The 19962-nt window shown below is 26.9% G+C and overlaps 1 protein-coding gene across 2 annotated transcripts; it reads right to left on the reverse strand.

Moving 5' to 3' along the window:
- Nucleotides 1-369: 369 nt before the first annotated feature.
- LOC114296043 (Transcription elongation factor (TFIIS) family protein) lies at nucleotides 370-3596 on the reverse strand. 2 transcript variants are annotated; one of them, XM_028240333.2, is made up of 9 exons: nucleotides 2318-3596; nucleotides 2136-2204; nucleotides 1971-2053; nucleotides 1735-1808; nucleotides 1552-1616; nucleotides 1413-1446; nucleotides 1163-1293; nucleotides 826-913; nucleotides 370-718 (listed from the first exon to the last, which is right to left on the reverse strand). In XM_028240333.2, the coding sequence occupies exons 1-9, from the start codon at nucleotides 2759-2761 to the stop codon at nucleotides 612-614; spliced, it is 1095 nt and encodes a 364-aa protein (XP_028096134.2). In that variant the 5' UTR covers nucleotides 2762-3596; the 3' UTR covers nucleotides 370-611. The 2 variants fall into 2 exon arrangements, with proteins under 2 accessions (XP_028096134.2, XP_028096133.2); XM_028240332.2 differs by having other exon boundaries at nucleotides 1552-1631; nucleotides 2318-3577.
- Between the last annotated feature and the right edge of the window lie 16366 nt (nucleotides 3597-19962).

The following is a 19962-nucleotide window of genomic DNA, read 5'->3' on the forward strand; positions in this document are numbered from 1 at the left end:
AAGAGGACTGATTTCTGATTCAATTTAAGTTCTGAAAGAAATGTGTTGATCACAAAAACAACAGAGAAAAAAATCCGTCCATTATTGTGAAAATCATTTTGTCAGCAAGAACAAGGTTCCATTAATTTCTCTCATTCTCTGCAACATGGACGTGTTTCAATGGCTTAGATCTCTCCCAGCCACATGTCGCCATATTGTTGAAAGTGCTGGATAATACTGGAGGAAGGACTGCTGGAGAGGATCCAAATCCTGCCCCGAGTAACAAAACCTTCCTAAGTATTCCTCATCCTAAAACAGTCCTAAAATCTGTCAATGTAAAAATTTTGAGATGAGAAACATCCAAAGCATTTTGGGATAAGGAGACCTAAGGACCTCAAAAGTAAGTTGTGCACTTCAATACGCTTTGTTTAATTTCACAGATAATGAAGCAAATCAAATTAACGATGAAACAGTAAAATTTTCTGGGGGAAAAATTTTATAACAGGAGAAACCGCCTTATGGTAACCCTGTTTTACAGTCCATTTTTTGTTTTTTTTTTGTTTTTGGTTGGAAGTGACTGAGTGAGATAGTGGTAATTTGTTTGACCAATTATAACACATGATCATATATCATCATCGGTGTCTTCCATGAGGGCCGCCTTTATTCTTGGCAAAGAAGGTATTCTTTGGTTTTGGTATCTCGTGAATATCCATCACTTGAATCGTTCTTTGCTTCCTTGCTTCACTCGCAAAATAAACAAACAAACATAAATCAATCAGTTCAAAATCATAATAATTAGAAAAAGAAAAAGAAAACAGTGGGAGGGAGAGAAACAAAAAGTCAAACCATTCTCAGCTTCCTGGTAATTCTCATGAAGCCGTTTTCTTGTTGAAGCCAGCCTTTCAAGGTCGAGGCTTGATTCCTTCTGTTGTCTCTGCAATTCACAGTAAAAGCAATGTGATTCACAACACTATCTTTTTACCGCGGGAGTCCGGTGCTTGCTAAGAAAATGTGGAATCCAGAAATATTTCATCTCTAAAAAGCCTAAAATTAAGTTCATTTTTGTTTTTCTATTGGGGATGATTGAAAAAATGCAAAAATCAAAAGACCCAAAAACGCCCTTTTCCACTTATTTCCTCCTCAGTTTTCTCATCACCCAAACAGAGGACAATTTAAAGGGTACCTTGGGAGGAGGGGCAGAAGCAGCTAGGGGAATAGAATGGGTCGGTTTGGCAGCAGGAGCATCTCTTCGAGGAACTACTTTTGCTTTAGGTTCAGGTTCAGAGTTGTTCTTGTCTGAACCAGAGCTCCCATCTACAACAATTTTTAATAAAAAAAGACAAAAAAAAATTATATATATCTATCAAATCAAATCCACGAAAAGATAAAAACAAATAGATCCAATTGAGCTAGGAATCAGATTCGGTAGTTACTGTGTGGATTTGGAGAGTACGCAAAATCAGGAACCTGTAAAGACCACAACTTTGGAGATCAAAAGTTTGGAATTTTCACAAAAACCTTTTGTTTCTCAAAAAAGTGCAGCCAAGTGAGGAAGCAAACGCTAACTTTTACCTGGTGGTGAAGACCGTTTCGGGTATTACTAGGTGGAACATTCTGCTGAGGAGAGTCTCCATCAGCTGCCAACACCCCCACTATCACCATTAATGAACCTCTTTTTTAGTTCAATTCAAACAAGTAATAATTCTATCTAGAAACAGAAAGCAAGAGAGGGTTTAGAATTTTGGATGATATTACCAATGAGAGAAGAAGAAACAAGTTGATTGGGTGTATTCAACTTAACCCATTCATCAACCAAATCTTTCCATTTTCTGTAAAAAAAAATAAAAAAAAAAAAAACAAAAACAAAACAAAAAAACAAAAACATAATCTAACAACTCCCACAACTATTTGTCTATGTCTGTGTATAGTAAAACAAACAAACACACTATTTTCTTTCCAAAATTGTTTGTTTTAGTTTCGAATCTTCAAACCTGACGAGTTGTTTAACCAATCTCCGCACATCATTTGATGGATTCTTCCGCAAACGATTCACATGCCTTCCAATATCAGTTTCCTGAGACAGATACTCTTAGAAAGAATGAAAATGAAATATATATATATATATATATTTATATATCAGACATGCCTTCGATTACCTTGAGTGCTTTGAATGTTATATCCATATCTGCAAGGCTTTGAAGCAATTCAACCAGGGAATCTTCAGACTGAAACAGAGAAATTATGGTTCAACAACACAGTTTCAAAAATTATTACTCGTAATAATAATAACAATCAGAAAACTAAGAGTCAATAATTGAAGATAAAATTGAATGAATACCTGGTCTGGATCTTCAAGCTGTTCTTTGATGTTAAGAATTCTGGTCTCTTCATCGTCGAACAAACCTCCGTACGGATCTCGTTCTTCATTGTCATCGTCGTCGTCGGCGTCTCTATGAATCGACTGCGGAGTTGAAGGCGAACCTCCTTCCTTTTGTTGTTGTTGTTGTTCATGTTCATCATCATGACTCCTCTCTTCCTTGATGAAATCCAAAGACAAAGCCTCGTTTTTGGGAACGCCGTTGGGTCTCTGGAGATCAACGTCGCAGTTCTGGCACCGCAAATCAGAGCTCGTTGTTGTGTAGAGTCGCTCCACGATTCTGTCCCTCCGATCCTTCAACTCGTGCCCGTAGTCCAACGAAGCCACCGTGATTGCCGTGTCGATTAACTCCCACACGTTCACTCTCGAATTCGACAAAATCATCCGAAACGCATCCAAATCCATCCTCCAAACCCTAATCGATCCAATCCAATCCAATCCAATCCAATCCGATCGAAACACCAAACTTCAGATCCCTTCTCAACTTCCCCTCTCTCTCTCTCTCTCTAAAACTATATTCAAATCAAATCCGATGATGAGCACAAATTGTGTAAATTACAGCACCAGATCTATCAAGTACTCTGAAAACCAGGTGAATATGATCAGTGAAATCTACACGTCCGTATGGCCGAAAAGGTAACAACAGAACAATCATGTACTACCATTGATTTCGAAGAAAACAGAGCACGTATCCATTTTTATTAGATCCAAAGCAACCCAACAACAATACCAATCACCAAAACCTCTGATTAAAAAAAAATAATAATAATTAATAAAAAAAAAAAAACCAAAACTTGGTACGAAGCCCACGGATCTGGCTCAGAGCCTCAACTCTCTCTCACACACACACTCGGACACCGTTAGCGAGAAGAGATCGAGAGAAGTATTGAAACTTTATCTGAAAGAGTCCGGGATTTTGGTTTATTTGCGGATGTAACCCATGGAATTTTCTGGAAAATTAGACAGATACATGAGGGCATATTCTGAAAATGAAAAATTCCAACTTCTCTCTTTTTCCTTTCTTTTTTTTTTACTCTCTTAATTTCAATATTCCAATTTTTTGGGCTATGAATCTGATGATGAATGAATATGACTGTATTGTGGATGTAGTCTCCCCCTTTTCTCTCTCTGTTCCCACTGTTTTTTTGGTTTGTTGTGGAATCGATGACATCGGAACAAGACAAAGAGTGTGGATAGAGAAAGAGCGACTGAACTTCCTTTTCATTTTTCTTTTTGTTTTTTTAAATTAAAAAAAATACAAATTTATTTTTTAAACTTATTTTATATACCTAATAATATATAAAGGAGAAATTACCCACAGGTCTTATGCGGAACATGTGAATACCATTTAATCCCATAACTTTTTGGATACACCCAAAAGTCTTTTCCTCCATCTCTCTGATTTTTTCCTCCCTTTTTACGTTTTCTTCTTTCTCTTTTTTTCTACATTTTTCTCTCATCGTCTTCGTCATAGACGATGGTGCAAGTGTTCATGTCTTTCTCCATTGATCGGGGTTCACTGATAACCGCCAACCATCGAAATCAACTCGTGATTTCACTTTCACCGACGGCGAAAATATATATTTCCGACGAAGAAGATGGGTGGATCTACTTATATATGATGTAGATCAGATCTACATCAGATCTGAGTAGATCTACATCAGATTTGGCTAGATCTAAACAAAAAATAATTGTCGGAGTACAATCCTCTCTCTAAATTCGCCTTTCTCCTTCGATCTCTTTTTTTTTTCTCTGCTATACACTTCTGTTTTTCTGTTCTAATGGAGAAAATTTTCGAATTCTGAACAAGTAGTTTTTGAGTTTTAGTTATAGGTGGTGAAAACTGTAAAATTTTGCAGTTTCAATTTTTTTTTTGGTGCTGGAATGAATCATGGTTTAAAACTGTAAAATTTTACAATTTTATAACATTCTTTAGAACTGTAAAATTTTACAGTTCCATAACATGTTTTTTAATTTTTTTTTCCAGCAATATTCTAGACATTCCGGTGAGTCTTCGGCAACCGTTAAACAGAAGTCCGACGATAGTAAGATGTGAACAGTGTCTGTAAATTAAAAAAAAAAAAAGAATTTTTTGGTAACAATTAAAAATGTATTGGACTAATTGGTGCAAGTGTTTTGTTTGGGAATTAGCTGGATCTTGAACTTGGTACATGGGACTTATCAGTAAGTTCCCCATATATAAATGATACAATTAATTGATAATTAAATAAGATATAAAAATGAGTATTATCTTTAATATTTTAATTGATTATCACATACTTAAAAATTGAATTTAATTTTTAATCTGAAAATGATATATAAGATCATTTTTTAAATTTATTTTTTAGACTTAGCCTGTGTTTGGCAAGTGGGTTTGCAGGCTTTTTTGGCTATTTTAGCCACAAAAAATAAAATAGGCTATTTTAGCCATAATAAACAAAACATCACATCCAACCCATAATCATTACATTCTTTTCTCACAAAAAAATTCAAAAAAGCTAAAAAGCCAAAAAGCCCTTCCCAAACCAAGCTTTTAAGCCCAGGCTAAAATAGCCAAAAAAGCCAAAAAGCCAAAAAGCCAACCCACTTCCCAAACGGAGGCTTAATGATCTATAAGTAATATGATTAATTGATAACTAGCCTATCACTCGTGCTATGCACGGGATAATTATAGATATTTATATTTATTTTAATTTTTTTAAATATATAAATTATGTTTTTAAAGATTTTTTATAAAAATAATTTAACAATCTTATCATTAACCATAGTGTACAGAAGAAATTAAAAAGGCTACTACAGTAATTATGCACAGGCTATATCTATAATTATTTGTATAAGGGGATTTTAAATGCTAATCAAAGATTTTGACCAAATCAATAAATGCAGGCATGTGGGTTGGAAAAAGTAAATAAAGATTTTGACCAAATCAATAAATGCTGATTTTTTTTTAAATCAAAAATTTAGAAAATTAAGATTGAGAGATTCGAGCTCCCACAAGGCTTGGGGTTTAGAAACCTCCTTTTTCTTAATATATTTACAATTATTTATATATGTGAATTGCAATTTTTAAATGTTTTTTTTTAAATGTCTTCTTTTTTCCTTTTTCATAGTATATTAAACTTTAATATTTTGATAATAATCATATGTGTTGGACTTTTTAAGAAATTAAATATCTTTTTTTTATTATATTATATTAAAGTTTAATATTTTGATAATAATCATATGTGTTGGACTTTTTAAGAAATTTTTTTTATACTTGTTCTTAATGCGTTAAAGTGTTATTACGAGGGATAATAATTATATGTGTTGGAACTTTTCAAGGAATTCATATGTGTTGGATTTCAAAGAATTTTTTTTGTACTTATTCTTAATGCATTATAGTATTATTAGGATGATAAGACTTGGGAGTTGGAAGAAGTTAATAAATGCTAAGGTTTTTTTAAAAAAAAAATCAAAAAATCAGGAAATTTAGATTGGGAGATTGGAGCTCCCACAAGACTTGGGGTTAAAAATCCCCTTTTGCTTAATATATAGTACATAATTATCAATATATGTGAATTGCGATTTTTAAATGTCTTTTTTTTTCCTTTTTTATATTATATTAAAGTTTAATATTTTGATAATAATCATATGTGTTGGACTTTTCAAGGAATTCAATGTCTTCTTTTTTGTTATTATATTATATTAAAGTTTAATATTTTGATAATAATCAGTGTTGAACTTTTCAAGAAATTTTTTTTATACTTGTTCTTAATGCATTAAAGTGCTATTATGAGGGATAATAATCATATGTGTTGGGACTTTTCAAAGAATTCATGTGTTGGATTTCAAAGAAATTTTTTTATGCTTGTTCTTAATGCATTAAAGTGTTATTATGAGGGTAACACTTGGGGGTTGGAAGAAGTTAATAAATGCTAAGGTTTTTTTTTTTTTTTAAATCAAAAAATCAGGAAATTTAGATTGGGAGATTGGAGCTCCCACAAGGCTTGAGGTTAAAAACCCCCTTTTGCTTAATATATAGTATAGATTAGAGAAGATTAAGAAAGAGGGTTACTTTTACGTTGTGTTTGGTTAGATGATTTGGGAAAGGAAATGAAAAAAGTATGTGAAACTAGGTAAATTGTAGGTATATTTTATTCATATTTCACTTACTTTTCTATTTCCCTTTTTATATCCCTCTTCAAATCTCCCAACCAAACACAATATTAATATTTTAATTTATTATTACATCATTAAACTTGAAAATTAAATCTAATTTTTAATCTAAAATTTTTAAAATTATGTCACATTATTATTTAATGCACTAATTGATATACTAACTAGTATGTATAGTATTATTCAATTTTTAATCTTGAATAGCAATGTTTATTTTAGAATAAAATTATATGTATTAATTGATAAATTAATTAGTATATATAAATAGTTTGACATAATTTTAAAAATTTTAAGTATATTGTATTTAATCTTAAATAACAATCCTCTTTTAATGAATAATAATTGTAGTACTCGATACAGCTTAGCTGTTTTTTTTTTAAGTGGATTCGGATTTGGCTCTTCATTATTTATAATTTTTTATTTCAGTGATGTTAGAAATCTTAGAAGTTTTATAATTTTTTTTATTAAATATCTTATATAAGTGTTTGATTTACATAGAATCCATGTGAGTAAAAATTTTAGTAGAATTTTTAATATTTCTAAAATATATATATATATATATTATTTTAGTACCAATTTTATCCTCAATATTTTTGCTACTTCAAAACTGAAAAAAAAAATAGGGTCCATTTACTGAATTTAAAGTGTCTTTTTCAATTTTCTTTTCTAGTTTTATATTCTTTCTGGTTTTACTTGGGAATTATTCAAAATTCTAATTTATAATTAAAAATAAAATTGTAAAAAAATTAAGAGGAAATTACAATAAATTTTTTTTTATTTTTATAAATTTAAACTCTAATATTTTGATTTATTTTTTATCTAAATCATTCACCTATCTTCGTTAACGAAAACTGTCAAAAACAGTATATTTTAATCATTAAAATCAATTAAAATAAATTTTTAAGATATATTTTACTCACTTTTATTGAGTTTAATGGCTAAAATATTTTTTTTCAAACAAATTTACTTAACGAAAATAATCAAATTGTTTAATTGAAAATAAAAAAAATTAAGATTTAAATTGACAAAATTAAAGATTAAAAAATTATTATATTACAATGCTCAAACCCTAGAATTTTATTTGAAATTTTCTTAAAATTTAATTTATTTAACACATTTTTAGTTTTTTATTTAAAGGATAAATTACAAATATATTCTTTGAGATTTATCAAAAATACAAATTGTCCCCTCACGTTTTGAATATTACAAATACTTTTTGTTAAAAAAAATTATGCAACTGGCCTAAATAAAATAAATAAATAAAATTATCCAATACTCTCTAATGTCGAAATGGAATGACCATACTAGTCTCATTTTCATCCGCTAGTGATATTCTCCAACCCTCTTCAATGAACCAAATGCTTGTAAAGAATAATGACAATGGTTCTGATTGAGAGTAGGAAAAGGTGGTGTGATGGTTGGCAAAATGGTATTATTAATTGAGAGAAAATGAGAAATGAAAAATATGAGATAGCAAAAAGAAAAAGAAAATAAAGTGTTTAACTTTATAAAAGTTAAGGTATTTCTATAATAATAACTAGCATATCACCCGTGTTATATACGGAATAATTATAGATATTTATATTTATTTTAGATTTTTTTTAATATATAAATTATGTTTTTTAAGATTTTTTATAAAATAATTTAACGATATTATCACTAATCATAGTGTATGAGAGAAGTTGAAAAGAGTACTGCAGTAACTATACACGAATTGTATCTATAATTATTTATATAAGGGGATTTTAAATGTTGATCAGGGGATTGTATCAATAAATGCAAGCATGTAGAAAGACATGTGAATTAAAAAAAGTTAATAAATGCTGATCAAGGAATTTTGACCAAATCAATAAATGCTAAGTTTTTTTTTTAATAAAAAATTTAAAAAATTTAGATTGGGATATTGAAACTCCCACATGCCTTGGGATTAAAAGGTGGTGTGATGGTTGGCAAAATGGTATTATTAATTGAGAGAAAATGAGAAATGAAAAATATGAGATAGCAAAAAGAAAAAAAGAAAATAAAGTGTTTAACTTTATAAAAGTTAAGGTATTTCTATAATGATAACTAGCATATTACCCGTGTTATGCACGGGACAATTATAGATATTTATATTTATTTTAGATTTTTTTTAATATATAAATTATGTTTTTTTAAGATTTTTTATAAAATAATTTAATGATATTATCACTAATCATAGTGTATGGGAGAAGTTGAAAAGAGTACTGCAGTAATTATACACGAATTGTATCTACAATTATTCATATGAGGAGATTTTAAATGTTGATCAGGGGATTGTATCAATAAATGCAGGCATATAGAAAGACATGTGAATTAAAAAAAGTTAATAAATTCTGATCAAGGAATTTTGACCAAATCAATAAATGCTGAGTTTTTTTTTTTAATAAAAAATTTAAAAAATTTAGATTGGGATATTGAAGCTCCCACAGGTCTTGGGATTAAAAACCCCGTTTTGCTTAATATATAGTATAGATATGTGAATTGTGATTTTTAAATGTTTTTTTTTTAAATGACTTCTTCTTTTTTTTCTTTTTTATATGATATTAAAATTTAATACTTTGATAATAATCATATGTGTTAGACTTTTCAAGGAATTCATATATGTTGGACTTTTCAAGGAATTTTTTTTATGTTTGTTCTTAATGTATTAAAATGTTATTATGAGGGATAATAATCATATGAGTTTTTTTTTAATAAAAAATTTAGAAAATTCAGATTGAGATATTGAAACTCCCACAGGCTTTGGGTTAAAAACCCTCTTTTGCTTAATATATAGTATAGATATAGATATAGATAGATAGATGTAGATACAGATACAGATATAGATAATATAATATAGATAGATAGATGTGTTGAAATTTTCAAGGAATTTTGTTTATGCTGATCTTTAATGCATTAAAGTTTAATTATGAAGGGGTTTTGACCAAATCTCCCAAAAGGCATGGGGATTGGAAGAAATTAACAAATGCTGAGTTTTTTTTTTTTTAAATCGAAAAATTAGAAAATTAGGATTAGGATATTAGAGCTCCTACAAGGCTTGTAGGTTAAAAACCTCATTTTCTTTAGATAATTGTGTTTACAATTATCTATATATGTGAATTGCGATTTTTAAATGTCTTTTTTTTTTTTTGCCTTTTTTATATTATATTAAAGTTTAATATTTTGATAATAATCATATGTGTTAGACTTTTCAAAGAATTAAATGTCTTTTTTTTATTATATTATATTAAATTTAATATTTTGATAATAATCATATGTGTTGGACTTTTCAAGAATTTTTTTTTATGTTTGTTCTTAATGCATTAAAGTGTTATTATGAGGGACAATAATCATATGTGCTGGGACTTTTCAAGGAATTCATAGGTGTTGGATTTTAAAGAATTTTTTTTTATGTTTGTTCTTAATGCATTAAAGTGTTATTATGAGGGTAAGACTTGGGGGTTGGGAGAAGTTAATAAATGTTAAGGTTTTTTTTTTAAAAATCAGAAAATTTAGATTGGGAGATTGGAGCTCCCACAAGACTTGGGGTTAAAAACTCCCTTTTATTTAATATATAGTACTAGCAGATTACCCGTGCTATGCACGGATTGTGTTTACAATTATCTATATATGTGAATTGCGATTTTTAAATATATTTTTTTCTTTTTTTTAAATGCCTTCTTTTTTTCCTTTTTTATATTATATTAAAGTTTAATATTTTAATAATAATCATATGTGTTAGACTTTTGAAGGAATTAAATGTCTTTTATTATTATTATACTATATTAAAGTTTAACATTTTGATAATAATCATATGTGTTGGACTTTTCAAGAAATTTTTTTTATGCTTGTTCTTAATGCATTAAAGTGTTATTATAAAGGATAATAATCATGTGTTTTGGGACTTTTCAAAGAATTCGTATGTGTTGGATTTTAAAGAAATTTTTTTATGCTTGTTCTTAATGCATTAAAGTGTTATTATAAGGGTAAGACTTGGGGGTTGGGAGAAGTTAATAAATGCTAAGATTTTTTTTTAAATCAAAAAATCAGGAAATTTAAATTAGGAGATTGGAATTCCCATAAGACTTGGAGTTAAAAACCCCCTTTTGCTTAATATATAACTAACCTATCACCCGTGTTATACACGGGATAATTATAAATATTTATATTTATTTTAATTTTTTTAGTATATAAATTATGTTTTTTAAGATTTTTTATAATACTAATTTAACAATCTTATCACTAACCATAGTGTATTGGAGAAATTAAAAAGGGTACTGCAGTAACTATGCACGGGTTGTATCTATAATTATTTGTATGAGGGGATTTTAAATGCTGATTAGATAATTTTGACCAAATCAATAAATTCATGCATGTGGAAAGACATGTGGATTGAAAAAATGTAATAAATGCTGATCATGGGATATATATGTGAATTGTGATTTTTAAATGTCTTTTTTTTTTTAAATGTCTTCTTTTGCTTTTTTCTTTTTTATATTATATTAAAGTTCAATATAATAATCATATGTGTTGAACTTTTCAATGAATTAAACATCTTGTTTTTTTATATTATATTAAAGTTTAATATTTTGATAATAATCATATGTGTTATACTTTTCAAAGAATTTTTGTTATACTTGTTCTTAATGCATTAAAGTGTTTTTATGAGGGATAATAATTATATGTGTTGAGACTTTTCAAGAAATTCATATGTGTTGGACTTTTCAAGGAATTAAATGCTAAGATTTTTTTTTTTAAAATCAAAAAATCAGGAAATTTAGATTAGGAGATTGAAATTCCCACAAGACTTGGAGTTAAAAACTTATGCATGGGATAATTATAAATATTTATATTTATTTTAGATTTTTTTATTTTAATTTTTTTAGTATATAAATTATGTTTTTTAAGATTTTTTATAATACTAATTTAACAATCTTATCACTAACCATAGTGTATTGGAGAAATTAAAAAGGGTATTGCAGTAACTATGCACAGGTTGTATCTATAATTATCTGTATGAGGGGATTTTAAATGCTGATTAGATAATTTTGACCAAATCAATAAATTCATGCATGTGGAAAGACATGTGGATTGAAAAAATGTAATAAATGCTGATCATGGGATATACATGTGAATTGTGATTTTTAAATGTCTTTTTTTTTAAATGTCTTCTTTTGCTTTTTTCTTTTTTATATTATATTAAAGTTCAATATAATAATCATATGTATTGAACTTTTCAATGAATTAAATATCTTATTTTTTTATATTATATTAAAGTTTAATATTTTGATAATAATCATATGTGTTATACTTTTCAAAGAATTTTTGTTATACTTGTTCTTAATGCATTAAAGTGTTTTTATGAGGGATAATAATTATATGTGTCGAGACTTTTCAAGGAATTCATATGTGTTGGACTTTTCAAGGAATTTTTTTTTCTACTTATTCTTAATGTATTAAAGTGTTATTACAATGGTAAGGCTTGGGGGTTGTGAAAAATTAATAAATGCTAAGGTTTTTTTAAAAAAAATTCAAAAAATCAAGAAATTTATATTGGGATATTGGAACTCCCACAAAACTTGTGGGTTAGAGATAGATATAAATAAATAGATAGATATAGATATTTATATTTGTTTTAAATTTTTTTTATTATACATATTATTTATTTTGGAAAAGGTACTGCAGTAATTATGAGAAAAGTCAAAAAGTCTTATGGGTTGAGAGAAGATAATAAATGCTGAGGTTAATTTTTTTTTTTAAAAAAAACAAAAAATTAGAAAATTATGATTGACATATTGGAGCATCCACAAGCCTTGGGGTTTAGAAACGCCCTTTTGCTTAATATATAGTATAGATAGATATCTTGTTTTTTTATATTATATTAAAGTTTAATATTTTGATAATAATCATATGTGTTATACTTTTCAAGAAATTTTTGTTATACTTGTTTTTAATGCATTAAAGTGTTTTTATGAGGGATAATAATTATATGTGTCGAGACTTTTCAAGGAATTCATATGTGTTGGACTTTTCAAGGAATTTTTTTTTATACTTATTCTTAATGTATTAAAGTGTTATTATAATGGTAAGGCTTGGGGGTTGTGAGAAATTAATAAATGCTAAGGTTTTTTTTTAAAAAAATCAAGAAATTTATATTGGGATATTGGAACTCCCACAAAACTTGTGGGTTAGAGATAGATATAAATAAATAGATAGATATAGATATAGATATTTATATTTGTTTTAAATTTTTTTTATTATACATATTATTTATTTTGGAAAAGGTACTGCAGTAATTATGAGAGAAGTCAAAAAATCTTATGGGTTGAGAGAAGATAATAAATGCTGAGGTTAATTTTTTTTTTTTTTTAAAAACAAAAAATTAGAAAATTAGGATTGGCATATTGGAGCATCCACAAGCCTTGGGGTTTAGAAACCCCCTTTTGCTTAATATATAGTATAGATTGGAAAAGGTACTGCAGTAATTATGAGAGAAGTCAAAAAGTCTTATGGGTTGAGAGAAGATAATAAATGCTGAGGTTAATTTTTTTTTTAAAAAAAACAAAAAATTAGAAAATTAGGATTGGCATATTAGAGCATCCACAAGCCTTGGGGTTTAGAAACCTCCTTTTGCTTAATATATAGTATAGAGAGATAGATGATATATAATAATATATATATAAATTATAAGATGAGAGAAATAAAGTGCTATTTTATTATAATGGTGGAGATCTTATAAAAGAAACGTGTAGACATGAATGCCCTCATATTTTATTGTGTTTACAATTATTTATATATGTGAATTGTGATTTTTAAATTTTTTTTTAAATGTCTTCTTTTTTTCATTTTTTACTAGCCTATCACCCGTGCTATGCACGGGATAATTATAGATATTTATATTTGTTTTAGATTTTTTTTAATATATAAATTATGTTTTTTAAGTTTTTTTTCTTATTACTAAACATAATGTATGGGGGAAGTTGAAAAGGGTATTGCAGTAACTATACACGAATTGTATCTATAATTATTTGTATGAGGGGATTTTAAATGCTGATCAGGAGATTTTGACCAAATCAATAATTGCAGGCATATGGAAAGATATGTGGATTGAAAAAAGGTAATAAATGCTGATCAAGGGATTTTGACCAAATCAATAAATGCTGAGTTTTTTTTTTTAAATAAAAAATTTAAAAAATTCAGATTGGGATATTGAAGCTCCCGTAGGTCTTGAGGGTTAAAAATTCCATTTTGCTTAATATATAGTACTAGCATATCACCCGTGCTATGCACGGATTGTGTTTGCAATTATCTATATATATGAATTGTGATTTTTAAATGTTTTTTTTATAAATATTTTCTTTTTTTCCTTTTTTATATTATATTAAAGTTTAATATTTTGATAATAATCATACGTGTTGGACTTTTCAAGGAATTAAATGTCTTTTTTTATTATATTATAATAAAGTTTAATATTTTGATAATAATCATATGTGTTGGACTTTTCAAGAAAATTTTTTTGTGCTTGTTCTTAATGCATTAAAGTGTTATTATGAGGGATAATAATCATATGTGTTGGGACTTTTCAAGGAATTCATATGTGTTGGATTTCAAAGAATTTTTTTTATGCTTGTTCTTAATGCATTAAAGTGTTATTATGAGGGTAAGACTTGGGAGTTAGGAGAACTTAATAAATGCTAAGATTTTTTTTTAAATCAAAAAATCAAAAAATTTAGATTGGGAGATTGGAGCTCCCACAAGGCTTGGGGTTAAAAACTCCATTTTGCTTAATATATAGTATAGATATAGATAGATAGATAGATAGATATATCTTTTTATTTTTATTTTTATTTTTGTGTGGTTTCTATTTGGGTTTTTTTTTTCCAATTTATTTAAGTTGGAGTTGTGGGTATTCTTTTTTTTTTAATTTAATTTATCTGTTGTTTCCATTTGTTTTTAATTATTATTATTTAGGTAAGTTATGATGTGAGTTAGATATGTGATAGATATGTGAGTTTTATTGATTTAAAGTTTATTTAGATAAACTTTAAAGATTTTTTTTTTTTTTAGTTTTTTAGTTTTTTTTGTTATGTTATAATATAATCTATAAAATATAGGTAGATATCTACAACTTTAATAAAAAATATTATCTGATTTTTTGGAGAAGAGAAAGGGAATGGAAGTTTTAATATTTTTTTTTTTGAAAATTTGTGAGAGAGATTAGGAGGGAGAGATTATGAAATATTTTTGTTATTAAATAAATAAATCAGTCAATAGTTTTTTTAATTTATTTTGTAAATTAAAAATCAATAATTTTGAAAATTTGATTAATTTGTCCCATTAAGTGATTTAAAATTTTGATAGATATACATAAAAAAAAATACATAATTATATTATTAAATCATAATTCAAATTTAGCTGTTATATCTTTTTGAGATCTATAGCTAAATTCTTATCTTTTTTTTATTATTTTGTGTGTAAACCATATGGGAGAAATTGAAAAGGGTGTTGCAATAATTATAAGAGAAGTCAAAAGGGATTGTGGGTTGCGAGAAGTCAATAAATGCTGAGGTTGGGTTGGGAGAAGTTAATAAATGCTGAGGTTTTTTTTTTTAAATCAAAAAATTAGAAAATTAGGATTAGGTGATTGGAGCTCCCACAGGCCTTGGGGTTAAAAACCCCCTTTTGCTTAATATATAGTATAGATAAATATAGATAGATAGATAGATAGATAGATAGATATATCTTTTTATTTTTATTTTTATTTTTGTGTGGTTTCTATTCGGATATTTTTTTTTCAATTTATTTAAGATGGAATTGTGGGTATCTTTTTTTTTTAAATTTAATTTATCTGTGGTTTCCATTTGTTTTTAATTATTATTATTTAGATAAGCTATGATCTGAGTTAGATATGTGATAGACATGTGAGTTTTATTGATTTAAAGTTTATTTAGATAAACTTTAAAGTTTTTTTTGTTATGTTATAATATAATATATAAAATATAGGTAGATATCTACAATTTTAATAGAAAATATTATCTATTTTTTGGGGAAGAGAAAATGAATGCAAGTTTTAATATTTTTTTTTTAAAAATTTGTGAGAGAGATTAGGAGGGAGAGATTATGAAATATTTTTGTTATTAAATAAATAAATCAGTCAATAGTTTTTTTAATCTATTTTGTATATTAAAAATCAATAATTTTAGAAAATTGATTAATTTGTCCCATTAAGTGATTTAAAATTTTGATAGATATACATAAAAAAATACATAATTATATTATTAAATCATAATTCAAATTTAGATGTTATATCTTTTTGAGATCTATAGCTAAATTCTTATCTTTTTTTTATTTTATTTTTGTGTGTAACCATAGTATATGGGAGAAATTGAAAAGGGTATTGCAATAATTATGAGAGAAGTTAAAAGGGATTGTGGGTTGGGAGAAGTCAATAAATGCTGAGGTTAGGTTGGGAGAAGTCAATAAATGCTGAGTTTTTTTTTTTAAAATCAAAAAATTAGAAAATTAGGATTAGGAGATTGGAGCTCTCACAGGCCTTGGGGTTAAAAACCCCCTTTTGCTTAATATATAGTATAGATTTTTTAGTTTTTTTTGTTATGTTATAATATCTATCTATACTATATATTAAGCAAAAGGAGGTTTTTAACCCATAAGCTTTGTGGGAGCTCCAATATCCCAATCTTAATTTTTTTATTTTTTAAAAAAAATCTCAGTATTTATTAATTTCTTCCCATCCCTATGCCTTTTGGGAGATTTGGTCAAAACTCCCTCATAATTAAACTTTATTGTATTAAAGACCTGCATAAACAAAATTCTTTGAAAATTTCAACACATCTATCTATCTATATTATATTATCTATATCTATATCTATATATCTATCTATACTATATATTAAGCAAAAAGTGATTTTTAACCCACAAGTTTTGTGGGAGCTCTAATATCTCAATCCTAATTTTCTAATTTTTTGATTTAAAAAAAAAAACTAAGCATTTATTAATTTCTCTAAATCCTCATGCCTTTTGGGAGATTTGGTTAAAACCCCCTCATAATTATTTAATCGTTTTATTTACTATTTTAATGGTTCTTCTTTACAATTATTTTTTTTATTATGAAAAAAATATGATTGTAATTAGATAGCATAAAAATATTTGTGATTTATATGATTGAAGTTATCTCATTTTTTGATGTATTTGGTCTAGCCAAAAAAAATAAATTATAATTTGTATTTGGTTTAGCAATTTTTTCTTTTGTGTACTATTTTAATAGTTCTTTTAATAGTTCTTTTGATTGAAGTTATCTCCTTTTGTGATTTGTAAAAAAAAATTTATAATTTGATTTTTTAATATGATTGAAGTTAGATAAATATAAATACTCACAAAGAGAAAAATGTGATTGTAATTAGTTCAACAGTTTTTTTTTTTAATGTGATTGTAGTTAGTTCAATGATTCTTTTTTTAATGAGATTGTATTGTAATTAGTTTAATGGTTTTTTTTTTTCATTTGTTTTTTTTTTTATTATGAGAAAAATGTGGTGTGATTGTATTTTGTTCAATGGTTCTATTTTTTAATGTGATTATGTGTGAGTGATTTTCCGATCACACTGCCAACTTAGTTATTCAACTAGAGAGTACTAGCAGGATAGATGACACCTGATTGACCTGCAATAGAAAGAGAAGATTCCGGCGGTGGTTCGTCCACCCGGGGGCACTCCGACGATCAAGTCAGTATATCTCTCAAAGATAATCAATAGTGCTAAACTCATTGTTCAGAATATAAATTGTGTGTGAGTAATTTTCCGATCACACTGCCAACTTAGTTATTTAACTAGAGAGTCCTGGCAAGATAGATGACACCTGATTGACTTGCAACAGAAAGAGAAGATTCCGGCGGTGGTTCATCCACCCGGGGCACTCCGATGATCAAATCAGTATATCTCTCAAAGATAATCAATAGTGCTAAACTCACTGTTCAGAATATAAATTGCGTACCTTAGACCCATGGGGGTGCCTCTCTTTTATAGTTAACACAAACCTTGTCCCACTAGAAGCCTACCTTCAATGGACTCTTGCTCAGTACTTATCCTGTACTTTCCAAGAGATGAAGATAAACTCCTTAAGAGTGTTATCCTTATCCATGCTAATGTCTTTCCTTATTCTTGGACTCTCGTCCCTTATCCGCTTATCTCGGATTCCGATATCTTCGGAGATAACCTCGGCCTTGCCAAGATCACCTTGGCGTCATGACCTGGACACGTGGCACCCCGGCTGACACGTCGGCGTCACCTTGGCCACGTGTTGGGACTCAGAAAATATTTCCCCACAGATTGTATTATAGTTAGTTCAATGGTTCTTTTTTTTTTCATTTACTTTTTTTTTTATTATGAGAAAAATGTGATGTGATTGTACTTTGTTCAATGTTTTTTTTTAATGTGATTTAATTGTTTTATTTACTGTTTTAATGGTTCTTCTTTACAACTATTTTTTTTATTATGAAAAAAATATGATTGTAGTTAGATAGCATAAAAATATTTGTGATTTGTATGATTGAAGTTATCTCCTTTTTTGATTTGTATTTGGTCTAGCTAAAAAAAATTATAATTTGATTTTTAAATATGATTGAAGTTAGATAAATATAAACACTTACAAAGAGAAAAATGTGATTGTAGTTAGTTCAACAGTTCTTTTTTTTAATGTGATTATAGTTAGTTCAATGGTTCTTTTTTTTATAATGTGATTGTATTGTAATTAGTTTAATGGTTCTTTTTTTTCATTTATTTTTTTTATTATAGGAAAAATGTGATATGATTGTAGTTTGTTCAATGGTTCTTTTTTTTTAATGTGATTGTATTGTAGTTAGTTCAATGATTCTTTTTTTTCATTTATTTTTTTTATTATGAGAAAAATGTGATGTGATTGTAATTTGTTCAATGATTTTTTTTAACGTGATTTAATCGTTTTATTTACTACTTTAATGGTTCTTCTTTATAGTTATTTTTTTATTATGAAAAAAATATGATTGTAGTTAGATAGCATAAAAATATTTGTGATTTGTATGATTGAAGTTATCTCATTTTTTTTATTTGTATTTGGTCTAGCCAAAAAAAAATTATAATTTGATTTTTTAATATGATTGAAGTTAGATAAATATAAACACTCACAAAGAGAAAAATGTGATTGTAGTTAGTTCAACGGTTATTTTTTTTAAATGTAGATTGGTCAGAAGAATGTCTACACATTTCAGAAGGTTAAAAAAAAAAAAAATAAGTATAACATTTTTATTTTATAACATTTTATAAATACATAATATATATATTGTTCATTAATTATAATACTAAGCCTTTGTTTGACAATGACTTTTTTAGTTAACTTTTTGGCCTTTTTGACTTTTTTAGTCTGAGACTTTTTTGTTCATTTGATATTTTTGATTGGATTTTTGTCTTTTTAGCTTTGGAATAGTGGATTTTTTTTTTGTCTTTTTGTGATTTTTGGCTTTCTGTGATTTTTTGAATTTTTTTTGTCTTTTTGTGATTATTTAGGCAAATATGATAACCAAACACCACCTAACTATCATGTTGACAATGCAGGAATGCTGATGGAATGCTCACAACAATTTAGATTTTAGTTTTTTTTTTGTTTTACTTATTCAGTGAATTTCGAACAAATGTAATAAATTCTTATTTTTATTACTTTAATTATGCAATGTCAACATTTTCTTTTAAAATTACATATATTTTATGCTAACAATTTATAAATATGTTTGACATAATATAAATAGTTTTTTTTTTTAAATTTAATCCCGTGCATAGCACGGGTGATATGCTAATACTATATATTAAGCAAAATGAGGTTTTTAACCCCAAGGCCTGTGAGAGCTCTAATCTCTTAATCCTAATTTTTTGATTTTTTGATTTTAAAAAAAAACCTCATTTATTGACTTCTCTCAACCCAACCTCAGCATTTATTGACTTCTCCCAACCCACAATCTCTTTTGACTTCTCTCATAATTATTACAACACTCTTTTTAATTTCTCCCATACACTATGGTTACACAAAAATAAAAAATAAAAAATATAAGAATTTAGCTATAGATCTCAAAAAGATATAACATCTAAATTTGAATTATGATTTAATAATATAATTATGTATTTTTTTTATGTATATCTATCAAAATTTTAAATCACTTAATAAGACAAATTAATCAATTTTTCAAAATTATTGATTTTTAATTTACAAAATAGATTTAAAAAAACTATTGACTGATTTATTTATTTAATAACAAAAATATTTCATAATCTCTCCCTTCTAATCTATCTCACAAATTTTCAAAAAAAAAATATTAAAACTTGCATTCATTTTCTCTTCCCCAAAAAATCAGATAATATGTTTTATTAAAGTTGTAGATATCTACCTATATTTTATATATTATACTATAA

The sequence above is a fragment of the Camellia sinensis genome, chromosome 1, assembly GCF_055761805.1.
Source record: "Camellia sinensis isolate YWXY chromosome 1, ASM5576180v1, whole genome shotgun sequence".
NCBI lineage: Eukaryota > Viridiplantae > Streptophyta > Magnoliopsida > Ericales > Theaceae > Camellia > Camellia sinensis.

What these genes read in the sequence shown, in the direction of transcription:
- LOC114296043 (XM_028240332.2), bottom strand. Translation starts at nt 2,761, where the DNA reads ATGGATTTGGATGCGTTTCGGATGATTTTGTCGAATTCGAGAGTGAAC. An exon ending in TTGGTTAAACAACTCGTCAG is followed by an intron (nt 1,809 to 1,970) that starts GTTTGAAGATTC and finishes TTTTTTTTACAG; the next exon opens with AAAATGGAAAGATTTGGTTG. An exon ending in GAAACGGTCTTCACCACCAG is followed by an intron (nt 1,447 to 1,551) that starts GTAAAAGTTAGC and finishes TGGTCTTTACAG; the next exon opens with GTTCCTGATTTTGCGTACTC.